General features: G+C 34.3%; 1 protein-coding gene across 1 annotated transcript; it reads left to right on the top strand.

Moving 5' to 3' along the window:
- Positions 1-7,312: 7,312 nt before the first annotated feature.
- Positions 7,313-8,366, top strand: LOC144567278 (uncharacterized). Its single transcript, XM_078317381.1, has 5 exons — positions 7,313-7,519; positions 7,621-7,728; positions 7,814-7,952; positions 8,034-8,224; positions 8,331-8,366. Exons 1-5 carry the CDS (start codon positions 7,316-7,318, stop codon positions 8,340-8,342), a joined length of 654 nt encoding a protein of 217 aa, XP_078173507.1. The 5' UTR covers positions 7,313-7,315; the 3' UTR covers positions 8,343-8,366.
- Positions 8,367-18,259: the final 9,893 nt, after the last annotated feature.

Below are 18,259 nucleotides of genomic sequence, written 5' to 3'. Positions count from 1 at the left end.
GTCCCGCAAGGTCTTGCTCAACTGAGCCTACGCCTATATTGCACATATAGTTGGTTTAACATTGGTTCTCGTAACAATTCAATTTACCGATTGGTTAAACACTAATTTGGTCAAAACCGCAAATTAGACGTTAATTGTTCGAGAAATTCAAGATCAAGAGGTAACCCTACCGATTATAAGTCTAATCGGTTGGATTAACTAATCAATTCACGATTATGCCCAATTTCGACTTTGGCACAAAACCCTAGAAATCGATATCCAAAATCGAGATGAAATCAGGAAAGAATCGGCAAATAAACAATCAAAGAAGCTCAATGAGTTAGTCTACAAGCAATTCGAACACAAATCTCGGGTTTAAAATGAAAACCCGAGAAATTGAGAAAATTCGAGGTTTCGAGAGAAACGGAAAGAGAAAGGAATACCGAATAGGAGGGCTAGGAGAGATCTACGCCCACTTTCTCGGCTCCACCTACGATTTCCCGAGCTTTAGCGCGATTCTGAGTGAGTTGGAGCGCTCTCTCTCTCTTTGGCTGAATACACAAGAAAAATGGGGAAATGGGCTGTGGGAAGAGAGAGGAGTGATTTGAGTTTTAGGGTTAAAAACACCCCGAGTGCGGACGCACTCATTCGCAGTGCGGGTCACTTCACCCGCACTTGGCACTTAGTCGATTTTCGAAAAAATGCAAATTAACACAGAAAATTCCCGAGTGCAGACGCATTCATCCGCAGTGCGGGTCACTTCACCCGCACTCGGCACTTAGTAAATTTTCAACAAAATTTCAGAAAAAGTCCGAGCCTAATGCGTCCGCATTGAGACTCAGTGCGGGTCAACCCATCCGCACTCAGTACTTGACAGATTTTTCAGAAAATTCAGATCGACACATAAAATTTCAAGAGTGCGGACGCACCCACCCGCAGTGCGGGTCAACCCATCCGCACTAAAAGAAATTCAGAAAACTATTTAAATAAAACAGGGGTCAGTGCGGATCAGCCATCCACACTCACCATTAGTGCGGACGCACTGAGCCTACAAAGTGTCAGAATCTCGAATTTTCGACATGGTTTCGATTTACACTTGACTTACTTATTTAGAGAAGTATTATTTAAGGTTTAAACTTTCATTTTGTTAGCACGATTTTCGATTCTTGCTTTCAAATCATTCGGAATTTAATTGTTAAAGTTCCGTAACGTAACAGTAGCAACTTGTATGCTCTCAGTTCAATTGGTACGTCCCAAACTCCCAATACGTACTGAGACCTGGAGTATGATGAAATAGCCAAATAGGTACTCGAACAAAACACGTTGCACGGCCAATTGATATTAGCTCGTCAGAACAATCTTAAAAATTTAGAAGATTGGCTTGGCACCATAATTGGTAGGCAAACTACCAGAATTTTATCATTAGTCGAGGTTTAAATATTAAAAGTGCCCCCACCAATTTCATGTTTGATGTGAGGGTTCTATATATATAATTAACTTTTTTCATGATTTTTAATCGGATTTATTTGCCGACTTTTTGCTTGTACGAGTTTTGTGCATTCTGCTGCATCATATATATATATATAGATAGATAGGCTAATGTGCTTCCATAAGCACTTGGCCCGAAGTGCTGCCACCCCATTTTCGATTTTCCAAAATCCAAACAGTCGATCCGAACCGTTCATCTTGTTCTCCATATTAATATCTGCTTGAAGACCAAATTTTACATTTTTTGGAATTTTTTTGCTATTTATTAAGCCACTTTGAAAATCGCTGATCCAACGGTGGCTTGCCAAACAGTAAAATCAGGGGTTCACCGTTGGATCAGCGATTTTCAAAGTGGCTTAATAAATAGCAAAAAAATTCCAAAAAATGTAAAATTTGGTCTCCAAGCAGATATTAATATGGAGAACAAGATGAACGGTTCGGATCGACTATTTGGATTTTGGAAAATCGAAAATGGGGTGGCAGCACTTCGGGCCAAGTGCTTATGGAAGCACATTAGCCTATCTCTCTCTCTCTCTCTCTCTCTCTATATATATATATATATATATATTTCGCAAATTAATGGGGATGTTTTAATTCGCGCTCATATCTCTAGTTTTGAAGTCCAAATAACAGATCCAAACCGTTAGATATTTAATCTATATTAGAATGTGCTTGGAGACCAAATTTTACATTTTTTGAAATTTTTTTACTATTTATTAAGATGGTTTGAAAATCGCTGTTTTTTAATGGTTCAGAATTTTAATAAAAACAGAGATTTTCAAACCATCTTAATAAATAGTAACAAAATTCCAAAAAATGTAAAATTTGGTCTCCAAGCACATTTTAATATAGATTTAACATCTAACGGTTTGGATCGTCTATTTGGACTTCAAAACTAGAGATATGAGCACGAATTAAAACATCCCAATTAATTCGCGAAGTAGCGTAGCCTTACTCTATATATATATATATATATATATATAGAGTTAGGCTGGGGTGCTATGGATAGCATAGTGGCCTCTATGCTATGGCTCAATATTCGAGTTTTCAAAATCTAAACGGTCGATCCGAACCGTTCATCTTATTCTCCATATTAATATCTGCTTGGAGACCAAATTTTATAATTTTCTGAATTTTTTTACTATTTATTAAGCCACTTTGAAAATCGCTAATCCAACGGTTTTACTGTTTTGTGCAGCCACCGTTGGATCAATAATTTTGTAAAATACTTAATAAATAGTAAAAAAATTCAGAAAAATGTAAAATTTGGTTTCCAAGCAGATATTAATATGGAGAATAAGATGAACGGTTCGGATCGACCGTTTGGATTTTGAAAACTCGAATATTGAGCCGTAGCATAGAGGCCACTATGCTATCCATAGCACCCCAGCCTAACTCATATATATATAGAGGTTGGCTAAGATCAAAGTGGTAGTTCCTGAGTTTTGGTGTTACCAATTCGTTTTTTAATTTTTAAAGTTCAAAACGTCGATCTGAACCGTTCAAGTTGTTCTCCATTTTAAATTGTGCTTGGAGACCAAATTTTACATTTTTTTGAATTTTTTTACTATTTATTAAGCCACTTTGAAAACAGCTGATCCAACGGTGGCTTCTGATTTTACTGTTTTGTTAAGCCACCGTTGGATCAGCGATTTTCAAAGTGGTTTAATAAATAGTAAAAAAATTCAGAAAAATGTAAAATTTGGTCTCCAAGCACAATTTAATATGGATAACAACTTGAACGGTTCGGATCAATGTTTTGAACTTTGAAAATTGAAAAACGAATTGGTAGCACCAAAGCTCAGGAACAACCACCTTGATCTTAGCCAACCCCTCTCTCTCTCTCTCTCTCTCTCTCTCTATATATATATATATATATATATATATATATATATATATATATATATATTTGATGGTTGTCAGCAATTGCCGACAACAGATATATTGATAAAAGAAGTTTATAATTACCGACAACATATATATTGATAAAAGAAGTTCATTTAGAGTTCCTAAATATACATATTATACCCCCACACCTATACAAGGAAGTATTATCATAAATATCTCGACCTCTTGTCGAGATCCCTGGTTAAACTCTAACCGTATAATCGCCAGTTCTCTATCTCTAATGCTATATCGGTGATTAGCCGATGTATCGCCTTTCTTTTTCCCAAAAATAGTCTCCTATTTCTCTCCCGCCAAAGAGCTCAAACATCTACATCATATATTATATGCAACTATGCAAGTACTTCCAAAGAAACTAATTGGATCGGGTTTGGTTCGTAATGTCTCTTATAAAGAAGACAAAATCAATTTTTAGCATAGTTCCCACTATATGAAAAGATGTTTCGTTTAGCATTTCTGGTCGTAATAGGAGCTTGGATATTTGTCAATTTAATCTTTAAAATAACCAAATAAAAGGTTAAATGAATTAAAGGAGTTGGAAGAAAAATTGAAAGTTTTTAATTACCATCTTAATATTTGAAAATTCTGTTCTTATCATCAATTTTTGGAAAATTAAAATCCTACCATCTACGCACCTCTAGTTTGCGCATAAGCTATGTCATGCACATCTCTGAGGTGCATGAAACTCCTGACCCTACGTAGTTCTGAGGTGCACATAAGCCTTCCATCCCTCTTCTACAGTAAATATCCCATTTGCATGGAAATATTTACTAATTTTTTTATTTTTATCCAAAAAAAATATAAATTTAAAAAACTAACTAAACCGTTTGTTATTTTCCAAAACTACCCAAACTGGAAATTTTTTTTCCGGTTTCAATACCAATTTCCGGAAATTGGATCCTAAATCCGGAATAATTTTTTCCGGATTTAGGATTTCTTTTTCTTTTTTTTTAATTTTTTTTTCAGTTTTTATTTATAATTTATTTATTTTTTTGTATTGAAGTATTACAAATATTTAATATATTTATTAAAAAATAGATGAAATACTATATAATTTGATTTATTCGAAAGACTGCTACAAATAATCCGGATCAACATTTTTCATGCCGAATTTTTTACGGCCGTAAAAAAAAAATAATATAATATAATATATGTATATGTATATGTATATGTATATATAATATAATATATGTATATGTATATATAATATAATATATGTATATGTATATATAATATAATATAATATATATGAAAATGAAGATATAAAATATGAGGTATGATGAGGTATTGGAACCCTCGTTTAGTGCCTTAAAAATTCAGTTTAAGTTTTCGTTCAACGGTAGGCATTCAATGATCGGTATTTTCAAAGTTTTCAAAGTCCAAATAGTCGATCCATGACCGTTCAACATGATGGATATTTTAAAATGTGCTTGCAGATCAAATTTTACATTTTTCTAAATTTTTTTTACTATTTATTAAGATGGGTACAAAAATTTAATGGTCTGAATATAGATAGCGATTTTGTTAAATACTTAATAAATAGTAAAAAAATTCAAAAAAATTTAAAATTTGATATGCAAGCACATTTTAAGATATATATTATATTATATATACATATATATACATATATTATATTATATATACATATACATATATTATATTATATATACCTATACATATACATATACATATATTATATTATATTAATTTTTCTTACGGTCATAAAAAATCTGGCATGAAAAATGTTGATTCGGATTATTTGTAGCAGTCTTTCGAATAAATCAAATTATATAGTATTCCATCTATTTTTTTTAAAATATATTAAATATTTGTAATACTTCAATACAAAAAATAAATAAATTATAAATAAAAACTGAAAAATGAAAAAAAAATTCCTATAAATTTTTTTTTCGGAAAAACAAATTTTCTAAAAAAAAAAAAAATCCTAAATCCGGAAAAAATTATTCCGGATTTAGGATCCAATTTCCGGAAAAAAAAATTTCCGGAATTTTTTTTTCCAGTTTGGGTAGTTTTGGAAAAAGACGAGCGGTTTGATTAGTTTTTTAAATTTATATATTTTTTTGAATATAAATAAAAAAATCAGAAATATTTATATAGAATGAGGTCATGCACATGCTAAAGCTGTGCAGGACCAAGAGGTCGTGCGTACCTCAGAGCTACGTCTGACCTAGGTGATGCGCAGCTCTAAGATGTGCATGACCCCATGGTCCTCCACAGCTCCAATATGCATGGGTAGTATGTTATGAATTAAAAAAAAACGATGATAATGTCAGAATTTTGAAATATTAAGATGGTAAGTAAAAGATTTTTGGGAAGAGAAAAATGTAAAGTTATTATGGAAAATAATGGTTTAAATAGCGATTATAGCGGTATAGCGGGACGGTTAAAAAAAAAAGTGATTGTACTAAGTAGCTAGCTATGTCGCCAATAGCTTGCTACATATCGCCCATAGCACCATAGTTTTTAGGGTCTAAAAAAGCTATTTATAACACTGATGGAAATATAAGATATTTTAATGAAGATGTTGGCCTATCTTAAAAGTTTATATGGGTACACTATGTTTGGATGGAGAGTAGAGAAAGAGAGTGGAGGTGAAGAATCACTACAACAAAACGGTTTTACTGCGACCAGTATCAGCGATTGGGGCTGACGCCGGTTGCAGATAGTTGATTTTACCCAAAAAATAAAAATAAAAATGAAAATCAACTGCGACTACGACTTTCAGCGACCATATCTGCGACCGGTAAAGTCGTCGGTCGCAGAAAGTGGTTTTTAGCGAAAAAAACCCTATTCGCTCGTAGTACCCTTCTTCTCCGCCGTTGACAGAACCCTAGCGATTTTCTGCTCAAATCTCGCTGTTCAAGTTAGAATCTCAAACTCTTGTTCTAATCTCTGCTCAATTCGTTTTTTATTCAAATTTTCTGCGATTTTCTATTCAATTCACCTTTTTTTTTCAATTCGGCTAGAAAGACTAGCAGAGGCGGCCGGTCGGATCGAAGGCTCTGATCAGAGGCGGCCAGTCGGATCGAAGGCTCGATTATCTTGATACGGGTATAATTAATTTTCTCTATTCGTTAGTTTAGTTTGATTTGTGGTAAAATAGCCATTGGCTGATTTTATGATTATTCGTTAGTTTAGGTTGAATTGTAATTGAAATGTACATCTATTACTCTTCTCATGCTTTTTAATCAAGACCTATAGAATGATTGGTTACTGGGAATTATCTGCATGGTTGAAAAATGACAGAATTGAATTTTGTGTAGCAGAACAAAGTCTGAGCATTATGCGTTTATCTTATTGGCATTTTTTTTTTCAGTAGATTAAATTTTATGAATATGCCATAGGATTTTGGTAGACTAAATTATAGATAAAACATATATTAAATGTAGACCGAATTAAAATTATATATACAAACTAATTCAAAATTTTTAATTATAGAGTATGCAATTTTTGTTGTCATTTGTATATCCAAATCTACTTGGAGTATACTTGTGTGTTTATTGTAACATAGTTTAATTATAGAGCATGCAAATCAAAGCTGATTGTGATGACTCGGATCAGGAAATAGATTGTCAATTTGTTGAGTTCATCCATTGTTGTTCTTTGTCTGAGATTGACTAAATTGCCTAATTGTGTTCAATTATTGACTAAATTGCCTAATTGTTGTTCTTTGTCTGTTCCATTCATCTAGAGATGCTAATGATTAGTTAGAAAGAGAAAAGGACTTTGACAGCTGATTTTTTAATGTTCTTTTGGGAGAAAGATGAAACAGTTTAGCATTAAATAACAGAAGCACTATCAGTTTGCACCTGATGTAGAGGAGCATGAGGCATGGTCTACATTTAGAAAGATAGCTAATGCACGGCTGAAGGATATGCTGAATAAGTGCAAGGGGGCAACAACCAAACAATATGGAGATTCAATGGTTGAGTGGAAGGAGCGTGGGGCTGCTCCTCGCCCATACTGCGAATGGATCATGCCAGCGTACTGGCTCGGACTCGTCGATCATTGGTGCAGCGACGATTTTACCAGTCGGAGCAAGCAGAATGCAGAAAATAGGGCCAATGCCGATGGTTCTGGGGCCACGATGGGCTCTGTGAACATGCTTGTTCACAAACAGCGCTTCGTAAGTTATTTGTCATTAAATTAATTTATTTTCATTCCAATTGAATCTAATCGAACTAACCTTAATAATCTTTTTTTAAATGAAATGATCTTTCTTAACAGGAGCAAACACAAGGGCGCGGACCCAGATGGTCGGATGAGTTGTTCCAGCCTACCCATACGAGAAAGAAAACGGGAGAATACATTAATGTTAAGGCTAAAAACGCACAGGTAATAATACTTTCGAATCCTTTAGATTACACCAATTGGTTCCTGGTGTACATAACATTATTGTTATATTTTACAAAATTTACAGCTAAAATATGAGAAAGCTATGACAGAGAAGTATGGAGCGGATAGAGGCACATGGCCCGCATACGACGGTGACATCTGGTACTCTACGGGCATTGATGATCAGAATGTTCATGGCGACAACTACAGTCTCGGTGCTCTAGGTAAAATAAACATTGTTTTAAATTTTAAATTTATTTTAGTTTTGTCATTTCGTACTATTTGTCTTACTTTTAATGTTCCAGGCAAAACGAGAGGCATGTTTTGCTCCAGTGGGTCTAGCGGTTCTCAGTCGCATTCTTCACAGTCATATTCCTCTATGCCGCCAGCTCAGCGTCTCACAGAAGAAGATATCGACAGGATATCTTCTCGAGTACTTCATGAGATGGAGGCTCGGATCGAGGCTCGGGTGGAGACTCGGTTCAGAGCTTCTCAGGTATGAAATTCGATAAGTATGTTTTAATTGTGAACCGTAAACCCTAAATCCTAATTATGTAAACTACTTTCTTATAACCTCACAGGCCGGAGGTTTAGGCTCGCAGCTGGGAGGTTAGGGCTCACACCAGGCCTCGCCGCCCGCTCCTCAGGATGACGACTGTCACACCCCCGATCCGGAGGTGCGACGATTATTACCGCGTCTATTTACCATAACAATATACGTAACATAAGACATGGATCTTTGTATGCATTGCCAATAGCATCTATTATTTTTGTCACATCCCAATTTATTTACTATAATTATCTGACACTTTATAGTGGATGATGCTAGAGAGATATATTCTCTGCACCCTGTCAGATATAATAAATCCAAATCCCATACCTTTAGGTGGCCTTGCTGTCAATTATCCAGAAGCGCTCTTTATCTTCGTATAATAAACCTGTAACCCACAAGGGGAAACGAGTGAGAAATAATAAATTATTTCTCAGTGCTGATTGCCAATCAGATTATTGGATTCGAAGAAAATCCATATTCAGAATGAAATCACCGCACGAGAAACAACAAGTTTATTTCATAATGACGAATGCAAATGCTCAATAACAGTATCCAATTGAATAACAAATATTTCATAATTAAATCAGAACTCTAAGAATCTTATCAAAATAAATAGTTTGGGTCAAAATATTTTAAACCATAAAGTCAGGTAATATTTGGAACCTAATCTTTATAACCATTAAGTCTGGTAACGTATGATTTCTTAACTTTACAATATCTAGTCTGGTAGCACTGAAAGATATCATACATGTATCTGTCGTGCCAGGGCTTATACCATTCTAAATATCCTGACACCTGATTAACGGAAACAATACGAAATCAATATCACAATACTGTCATTATCGGAAAGAAAATCAATGATAAGACAGTTACCACAGTTCATTAGTCTTACAGTCACAATTCACCTTTATTCAATATCCCCTATCCAACCGGTACTGGATTCAGTTGGGGCCATTCACCATATGCGCATAAGGGTCCTGGAGTAAAGTCTAGTAGCTAGCTAGACTTTACGTATAATAATCCTTTTTCTCCACTATATGGAGGTTCAAGGATTTCGGTATTCAATATTTATTCAATTCAATCACTGTGGTCTCAATCAATCATTTGCAATAAAAATCAACCAATCGATAAACAATATCAACATGACAGTCAACAGACTTACCTGTAATTCAGTTTCAGTTGTATTGGGCTATGCATATGATGCAACAGTTCAATCAATGCAGTCAATCAAATATTCAAAATGCACAGCGAGTTACGATTTAATTCCTAGTTATGAATCTCAGACTAATCCAATAACCTCGCACTTGATATTGTAGGGCAATAGGTGAAATCTATAGAAATCTGTTCTTCCTGAATATTCACCTTGTCAATTTCTTCTGTAAGTATGCCTATATCATAATTATATATATTCTATTAAATTTTACTCTCTGAAATCAATTAAATTTACCAATATATGTATAACAAAACACATATATATTTATCTCCTCATCTTGTATAATTTATAACAATACCTATGTTAATTCATTTATTATTTATTCTATTATTTCCTTGATCTCTTTAACTTATATTCATTTCAGTCCAATAATTTAACTATGTATAATAAATTCAAGTTCAAGTTAAGCTGTCTGAATATCAAAGTTCAAATCCACATATATCTAGTCTAAATCTATCTTATTTTCTTTTAGAGCAAACTCAAGACAAAACCACATTTCGAATTTCTTAAATATAAGAGCCGAATGCTCCTTAATTTCATGCATTCCATTCTATAGCTGATCATAAACTTCATATTTTTCATTATTCACTTTAGTCTCTTTAACATGATTAATTTACCAATTTAGGAAACTTTACCATTTAGCCCACTAAATAGTGAACTATATCAAAACCGAGAATAAACATTGGTACTGAATGATACCAATGTCGAGAGATGCCAAGTCATTAATTGATCAGTCTCAACTCTTTGGTTGGAGAGAAATCAGTACCAAAAGGGAAATCAGTACCAAAAAGGGCATCGGTACCAAGCTGAGGTTTAAGCTCAATTAATAAAGAAGATAATAAAAAGGAATAAGACTTTCAATCCCTTGTGGAACTAAATTTACAGCAAGATAGCACTTGTGTGCTCCATTTCTCAAAGGTTATAATTAGAACCCTAATCTTGATAGAAAAAGCACAATCAAGATAAATTTAGAAAATTACCCAATAAGACAAGAACCGTATAGAGCTTAGAGTGCTACCATGGCTAGTGATTCATATCTCAAGAGCATGACCATTGACCAATAATGGAGAGAGAGATTTAACTCTTATATATATATATATATATATATATATATATATATAGAGTTAGGCTGGGGTGCTATGGATAGCATAGTGGCCTCTATGCTACGGCTCAATATTTGAGTTTTCAAAATCCAAACGGTCGATCCGAACCGTTCATCTTATTCTCCATATTAATATCTGCTTGGAGACCAAATTTTACATTTTTCTGAATTTTTTTACTATTTATTAAGTATTTTACAAAATTGTTGATCCAACGGTGGCTGCACAAAACAGTAAAACCGTTGGATTAGCGATTTTCAAAGTGGCTTAATAAATAGTAAAAAAATTCAGAAAATTATAAAATTTGGTCTCCAAGCAGATATTAATATGGAGAATAAGATGAACGGTTCGGATCGACCGTTTGGACTTTGAAAACTCGAATATTGAGCCGTAGCATAGAGGCCACTATGCTATCCATAGCACCCAGCCTAACTCTCTCTCTCTCTCTCTCTCTCTCTCTATATATATAGAGGTTGGCTAAGATCAAAGTGGTAGTTCCTGAGCTTTGGTGCTACCAATTCGTTTTTTAATTTTTAAAGTTCAAAACGTCGATCCGAACCGTTCAAGTTGTTCTCCATATTAAATTGTGCTTGGAGACCAAATTTTACATTTTTCTGAATTTTTTTACTATTTATTAAGCCACTTTGAAAATCGCTAATCCAACGGTGGCTTAACAAAACAGTAAAATCAGAAGCCACCGTTGGATCAGCTGTTTTCAAAGTGGCTTAATAAATAGTAAAAAAATTAAGAAAAATGTAAAATTTGTTCTCCAAGCACAATTTAATATGGAGAACAACTTGAACGGTTCGGATCGACGTTTTGAACTTTAAAAATTGAAAAACGAATTGGTAACACCAAAGCTCAAGAACTACCACTTTGATCTTAGCCAACATCTATATATATATATATATATTTCCCTTTCTTTTTACAGGAGAGAGTAGACCCCAAATGAGGGGAATTTAAGGTGAGGTGATCACCCAACATGAGCCGCGGGGCTTTGGCCATTTGGTCAAAAGTTTATTTATTTATTATTATTATTATTATTATTATGATTATTATTATTATTTTGAAAGATAAGATCAAGAAAAAGTAGAAGGGTGAATCATCCATCATGAGCCGTGGCTAGTAAGCCACATTGGCTATTTTATTTTTATTTTCTTCTTCTCTTTTTTTTTTTATTTAAAATTGGCATTTTTATAATTTTTACCTTAAATTTTTTAAACTTTATAAATCAGTCCCAAAACTTAAAAAGAATATTATAATGAGTGAGTCTATGGTACTATGCATATTACGATTTGCTACCGTGCTACGGCTCTATATTCGAGTTTTCAAATCCTAACGGTCGATCCGAACCGTTCATCTTGTTCTCCATATTAATATGTGTTCGGAGACCAAATTTTACATTTTTTGAAATTTTTTTACTATTTTTTTAGATTTATTAAAAATCACTGTTTTTGGATGGTCCAGAATTTTCAGATCAAGTGATTTTCTAAATATCTAAAAAAATAGTAAAATATTTTCAAAAAATGTAAAATTTGGTCTCCGAACACATATTAATATGGAGAACAAGATGAACGGTTCGGATCGACCGTTAGGATTTGAAAACTCTAATATAGAGCCGTAGCACGGTAACAACCCGTGATATGCATAGTACCATAGCCTCACTCATATTATAATTATAACTAGGTGGTTAATCCTCTATTCTATCTATTAATTTGTCTGAGTTTCGAATATTCGAACAATTTGGAATTTCAAATTAACAACATATAATTGGACAAAGGAACTTAAATACATCATGTTATGCTATAAAATGATACTTAACACTAAACTGTGATTTATTCTATCAAAACACCTTTAACTATTTTGTATATTTCCTTAAATTATAAATTTTAAAATTTTATTTTGCATAGTGTTACAACGACGCTGATGTTAGCGGTGATGGTACTCCTTAGGTCTTTTTTATATATTTATACATTGTCAGATGATATTGTTTATGTTACTGTTTAGATGGTACTCGATATTTATGTTTATGGTGCTGATGGTACTGCTTGACATTTAGACTTACTGTTTATGTTTGATGAGATGATATACTATTTTTTGATTTTTATGTTTATATTTGTTTGTATCCTTATGTTGTATGTTGATTGTGTATCGATATTTATTTTTTGGTTGTATGTTGTATGTTGTATGTTGGTATGTGTGGTACCAATTATTAAATGGTGCAAATGTAAATAATAAATTTTTTTCCAAAAAACTGATAAATTGGTATCAGCGATCGGGATGGAGTTTCAGCGACCGTAAATATTGGTCTCTGATAACGTTTCATGATGTCAGCAAAAAAATAACAGCGATAAAAAAAAGTTGGTCGCAGAAATAGTATCAATGACCGGATGACGTCATTCAACGACCGGTGACATCATCAGAAGAGTATTTGCGACGAGGCTTTCAACGACCAGTTTATCAGCGACCGTTTTTGCCTTTTTGAGACCGGAATTACTTTCAGCGACTGGCGTCATTACTATCAATGACCATTTTTCTGGTCGCAGAAACCTTGTTCTGCTGTAGTGAATAGAAGGGAATAGAAAGAAAAATAAATATAGTTAACCTCTTCGTATTTGGATGATTAATGAAGGAAAATAAATTTAACTTCATTTCTGTCTTATTTCTTGTTTGGTTAATTAAAATTTAGAAGATTAATAAAAAATTGAGTAGCTGTTGTAGGTTTGCTGACAAAAAAATTTGGATGAAAATTAGATTTTTTTTAAAAATAGAATTATTGAAAATTATTTCGTTGAAACAAGCCTTGGTTGGTTTGATTTTCGAAAACAAGCCTTGGTAGGATCGGTGGAGCAAAAAAATCAAATTCTACACCGGTCCCTAGGACCGGTGGAGGCTCTTTTGGCCCTGCCACATACAGTTGCACGAAAAGCCACAAGAAAATTACCCTACACCGGTCCCTAGGACCGGTGGAGCCTCAAAATCACCTCTACACCGATCCTGTGGATCGGTGGAGGATTTAGGTATTTCAGGTGCAAATCGAACCTTTCTTCTTCCCTCTTCTCTCTTCTCTCTTCTCTCTTCTTCACTTCCCAGCCGCCATTCTTCTTTCATTTTTTTTTCATTATTTCATTTTTTCAATAGAATAGAGGAGTTGCCATATGAATAGATCGCCACCACCATTGTATTCAGCATCGTCTCCTGATTATTATTGTGAGTTTTTTTACTCATATGTTTATATTTAGTGTTGTAAAATTAAAAAATATTTGGAGTTAATTTAGTGTTTGATTTTTGTTCAGCAAAATGTCATTGCTATTGATCAATGTATATTATGGTGGTAACCTCCAAAACACTTCAACAGGTGTTGGTTATGACATAGGGGCTGCATTTACCTTTACCGTATCTGATTCGACCAGTTTTGCTATTATAAGACGGCAAATATCCGTTGGGCTTGAATTGCTTCCAAGTCAAGTCAAATTGACAATCAGGATAGGTATAAACACAGCACAACCCGGATCATACCATTTCTCACTATTTTTGATAGAAAATGAGGAAACTTGGGATGTCATTAAACAAACTGCAGCTCAAGTGGCTGGATTCAAGGTTATAGAATTGGTAGCTGAGGCGCACCAGGCTAGAAACCAAACTAGTTATGATCCGTGTCCAGATAGTTTGCCTGGAGGTAGTAACACACCGTCGGTTCAGACCGGCTTTCATCCTGACTCGGGCAGTGTACCTGTACCCACCTACACACCTCCGGTTCGGGCTGGTGATGACCCTTGTGAGCAATCAGATCAAGACACAGAATCTGATACAAGTTCTTTTGATGATGACGATTCGGCTGAAGCATGGGATGCAGATATGGATGAATATGAGGCTGAAATGAACGCCCGAGAAATATTGAAGGATTGGCACAAGTCGATCCCATTCCTCAATCGAGGAGATAGACATCCATGTTCATCATTTCACGATGAATTGCCAATGTCATACAAGGATCGTGCATTTTTTGCAAACCCCTCCAGGTTAAATGAAAAATTTGCTGACAGGTATGTCCTTTCATATGAAAATCTTTTATAAATAATTAAATAAAAATTGATTAAGTTAGATCTTCATCTTCTCTCTCTCTATATATATAGAAGAAAAAAAAAGATTTGTGACGTATGTGCCAAAAATTTAGTGACGTACGTGCCAAAGATTCTATAGTTTGTCTCAGTCATCCTTTTCAGTTTCCACAAAGACTAATTAGTTTCATTTTTTACCATATACAAGCTACACTGCGACGATCGAGTCTCTATATATATGCTCGTCAACGGATTGCCGTATATACTAGGATTGTTTTAGTTGGTAGTTGGGTCCCACTTCATACAGATAATAATGTAGACTGAATATACACCGGGAATGTTTCGAGTGGATCAATACTTTCCAGTCCACTTTTGACTCGATCAAATATGTTTTGTACACGGTACGAGGATTGTTGTTGATAGCAATGGAAAAAGACAGCATCATAAATGACTCACAATTCTGTTCACACAGAAAAGATATCTAGAAATTAAGGATCGTTGTGTGACTCAAAACTCACTTTGTTCACTCAAAAGTCAAAACGCGGTGGAATTGGACCACTTAAAAAATTAATCAAAGCAAAAGTCTTACATTATGAAAATTACAGCCATATTATGCGCATATAGCACGCTCTCTTTTTTGACCGAGAGAGAACCATAGTAATATATATCCCTTTCCTAACAATTTCTTTTCTCTGAATACTTTTCTTCTTTGGTAAAACTTTAGAAACTTTACGCCATGTTTGGGTGGCCTAGAGAGTAGAGAAAGGGAGAGTATGGAAAGAAAATAATATTTTCACTCATAGTTATGTTTGGTTGATAATATTATGTCGGAGCAGGTGAAGGGTATAGGAGGAAAAAAGTGTAACATTGCATCATTGTAATTAATAAAATCGATTTGCCTTTCAATTTGAGGTGTAACGGATGAAAACAAATAATTACAAATATTTACAAAGAAAATGACACAAATATCTAATTTTATATCTTACATATATAATTTACATTCAAATTTATTTGTCACAAACCAACAACAGCTACTGAATGTTTTATTAACCTTCTAAATTTTAATTAACAAAACAAGAAATAAGAAAAAAATAAAATATAATTTATTTTCCTTCATTAATCATCAAAATATGAAGATGTTAAATATGTTCAATTTTCTTTTTATTCCATTCTATTCCCTTCTATTATTCACCTCATCTCCCTTTCTCTACTCTCCATCCAAACAAGGTGTACCCATATAAGCTTTTAAGATAGGCCAACATCTTCATTAAAATATCTTATATTTAATTTCCATAATAACTTTACATTTTTCTCTTCCCAAAAATCTTTTAGTTACCATCTTAATATTTCAAAATTCTGACATTATCATCATTTTTTTTAATTCATAACATACTACCCAAGGGTCACGCGCATCTTAGAGCTGCGCATCGCCCACGTCAGACATAGCTCTGAGGTATGCATGACATCTTGGTCCTGCACAGCTCTAGGATGCGCATGACCTCGTTCTATATAAATATTTCCACGCAAATGGGATATTTACTGTCGAAGAGGGATGAAAGGCTTATGTGCACCTTAGAACTACGCAGGGTCAGGAGTTTCATGCACCTCAGAGATGCGCATGACCTAGGTTATGCACAAACTAGAGGTACGTAGATGGTAGGATTTGAATTTTCCAAAAATTGATGATAAGACCAGAATTTTCAAATATTAAGATGGTAATTAAAAACTTTCAATTTTTCTTCCAACTCTTTTAATTCATTTAACCTTTTATTTAGTTATTTTAAAGATTAAATTATGGTCATACTAAAAATTTTCCCAAGAAGAAAAGTATCAGAGAGTAGAAATTGTTAAGAAAAAGATACTATGTGGAATAAAGTCTCCAGATACTACAGCAAAACAGAGTATCAGCGACTGGTGGTGACGCCGGTCGCTGATGCTAATTTTTTCCCAAAAATAATGATTTTCAGTCAAATTCTGGCGACCAAATGTATTAGCGACCGGCGCCAACACCGGTTGCTGAATGTTTTTTTTTTATCGCTGAAATTTTGAGATAAAACACGCGGGCGCCAGAATCTCCTTCTCCGCGGAAGAACTCCAATTGGAACCCCAAACCCTTTTTCAATTTTTGATCAGAACCCAAACCCTTCTCCAAAATCGATCGCCTCAGACTGACGGCTCTCAGCACCTCTCTCTCTCGCTCTCTCTTGCCCACGCTAGACCCTCTCTCGCCAGACCATCCTTTCTCTCTCACTCACGCCAGAGAAAAAACCCTCCATCCTGCGCACCTGAGAAGCCCTCGATCCCGCCAGAGAAACCCTCCATCCTGCTAGAGAGAGAACCCTCTATCTCCTCCGGCGCCTCTCCCTCCTCCGGTGCCTCTCTCCACTGTCTGCCGTCTCCTCTGTCCTTCCAGCGCATCACTGTCTCTTCTCCAGGTATTTCACTGAATTGAATTGATTTAGCGATTCTATCACTAGATTTGGATTGTTTGGTTTAGCTGTTGACAGATTGACAGATTGCGACTGATTTAGGAGCTCGTATTTCGGCAAAAAAATTGTTATTCTCCAAAGGCATGGTTGGTACTTTTATTTCGGCATAAAGACTGATTTAGGTTTAGCTATCAACACCCTGTACCGCAACTGGTACAAATACCATCAGAAAAATGAGATGTCGGTACTAAATTTGATGATTTTTCATTGAATTTAAGCTGTACTGGTACTCTACTTTCAGAAAACCAATTAATTATATGTAACCTTATTAATTATATATTAAATACTTTCAGAAAACCAATTCAATTCAGTGATTTATTTAAACCAATTCTATCAAGTTTCTCAATACTTGAAGACTAGAAACTTGATTTTTGTCAAAATAAATATGTAGGTAAGCATAAAGACAATCTAAGGACTGGAAAGGTCTCCGTGTCACCGTCAAGCTTACCGTCCAGAATTGTCAAGCTTGCCTCCAATAGTTAACATTTCAGAGCTTGAACCATGACAAAATCAAGGTTTAACAATTCAGAGCTATACATATTTCTCTCATTTTCTATTTTACTCTTTTATTCTTATCAATAAAACTTTCAATTTTATTCTTATCAGTACAACTTTCAATTTTTACGAGATGCCAAATCAAGCTTTAGTACAATTAGGGTTTTCCTGTATAAAACTGGTACTAAAGCTTAATTATGCACAATTAGGGTTTTGTATAGCTATCTGTACTAAAGCTTAATTATGCAAGAATAACGCATTTATGCTATTGAACGAGGTACCTATGATTTTTATTGATATAAATTATAACTGGTACCAGTTCAGTACCAGTATTTTCTGATTCTGGTACGGTTAGGGGCTGTTTTGTAAGTTTCCAACAGGGCGCCGTCTTATTATCCTGTTCCTTTATACTATCAATTTTCTGATCCTAGACAACTAGAACTTGATTTCATATTTTTAGCATTTTTCTGCTATTTATTAGGCATTTTCAAAGTTGGCTTTTTTGAAATGCAAAATCAGCATTTTATGTTTTTATTTCCACTTCTGTCCTTGTGTCAAACAATTTGTTGGTTAATTGTTCTGAGATTAATATTTTGCTATTGAAAATTGGTTATGTGCAGAGG

Source organism: Carex rostrata, chromosome 2 (assembly GCF_964058835.1).
Source record: "Carex rostrata chromosome 2, lpCarRost1.2, whole genome shotgun sequence".
Taxonomy (NCBI): Eukaryota; Viridiplantae; Streptophyta; class Magnoliopsida; order Poales; family Cyperaceae; genus Carex; species Carex rostrata.
This window is presented reverse-complemented; position numbering and strand designations above follow the sequence as displayed.

Bases quoted from the DNA above. Each gene is read 5' to 3' on its own strand.
- LOC144567278 (XM_078317381.1), top strand. From the start codon at position 7,316: ATGGTTGAGTGGAAGGAGCGTGGGGCTGCTCCTCGCCCATACTGCGAA. The intron at 7,520-7,620 runs GTAAGTTATTTG...CTTTCTTAACAG, and splicing joins TTGTTCACAAACAGCGCTTC to GAGCAAACACAAGGGCGCGG. The intron at 7,953-8,033 runs GTAAAATAAACA...TTAATGTTCCAG, and splicing joins CTACAGTCTCGGTGCTCTAG to GCAAAACGAGAGGCATGTTT.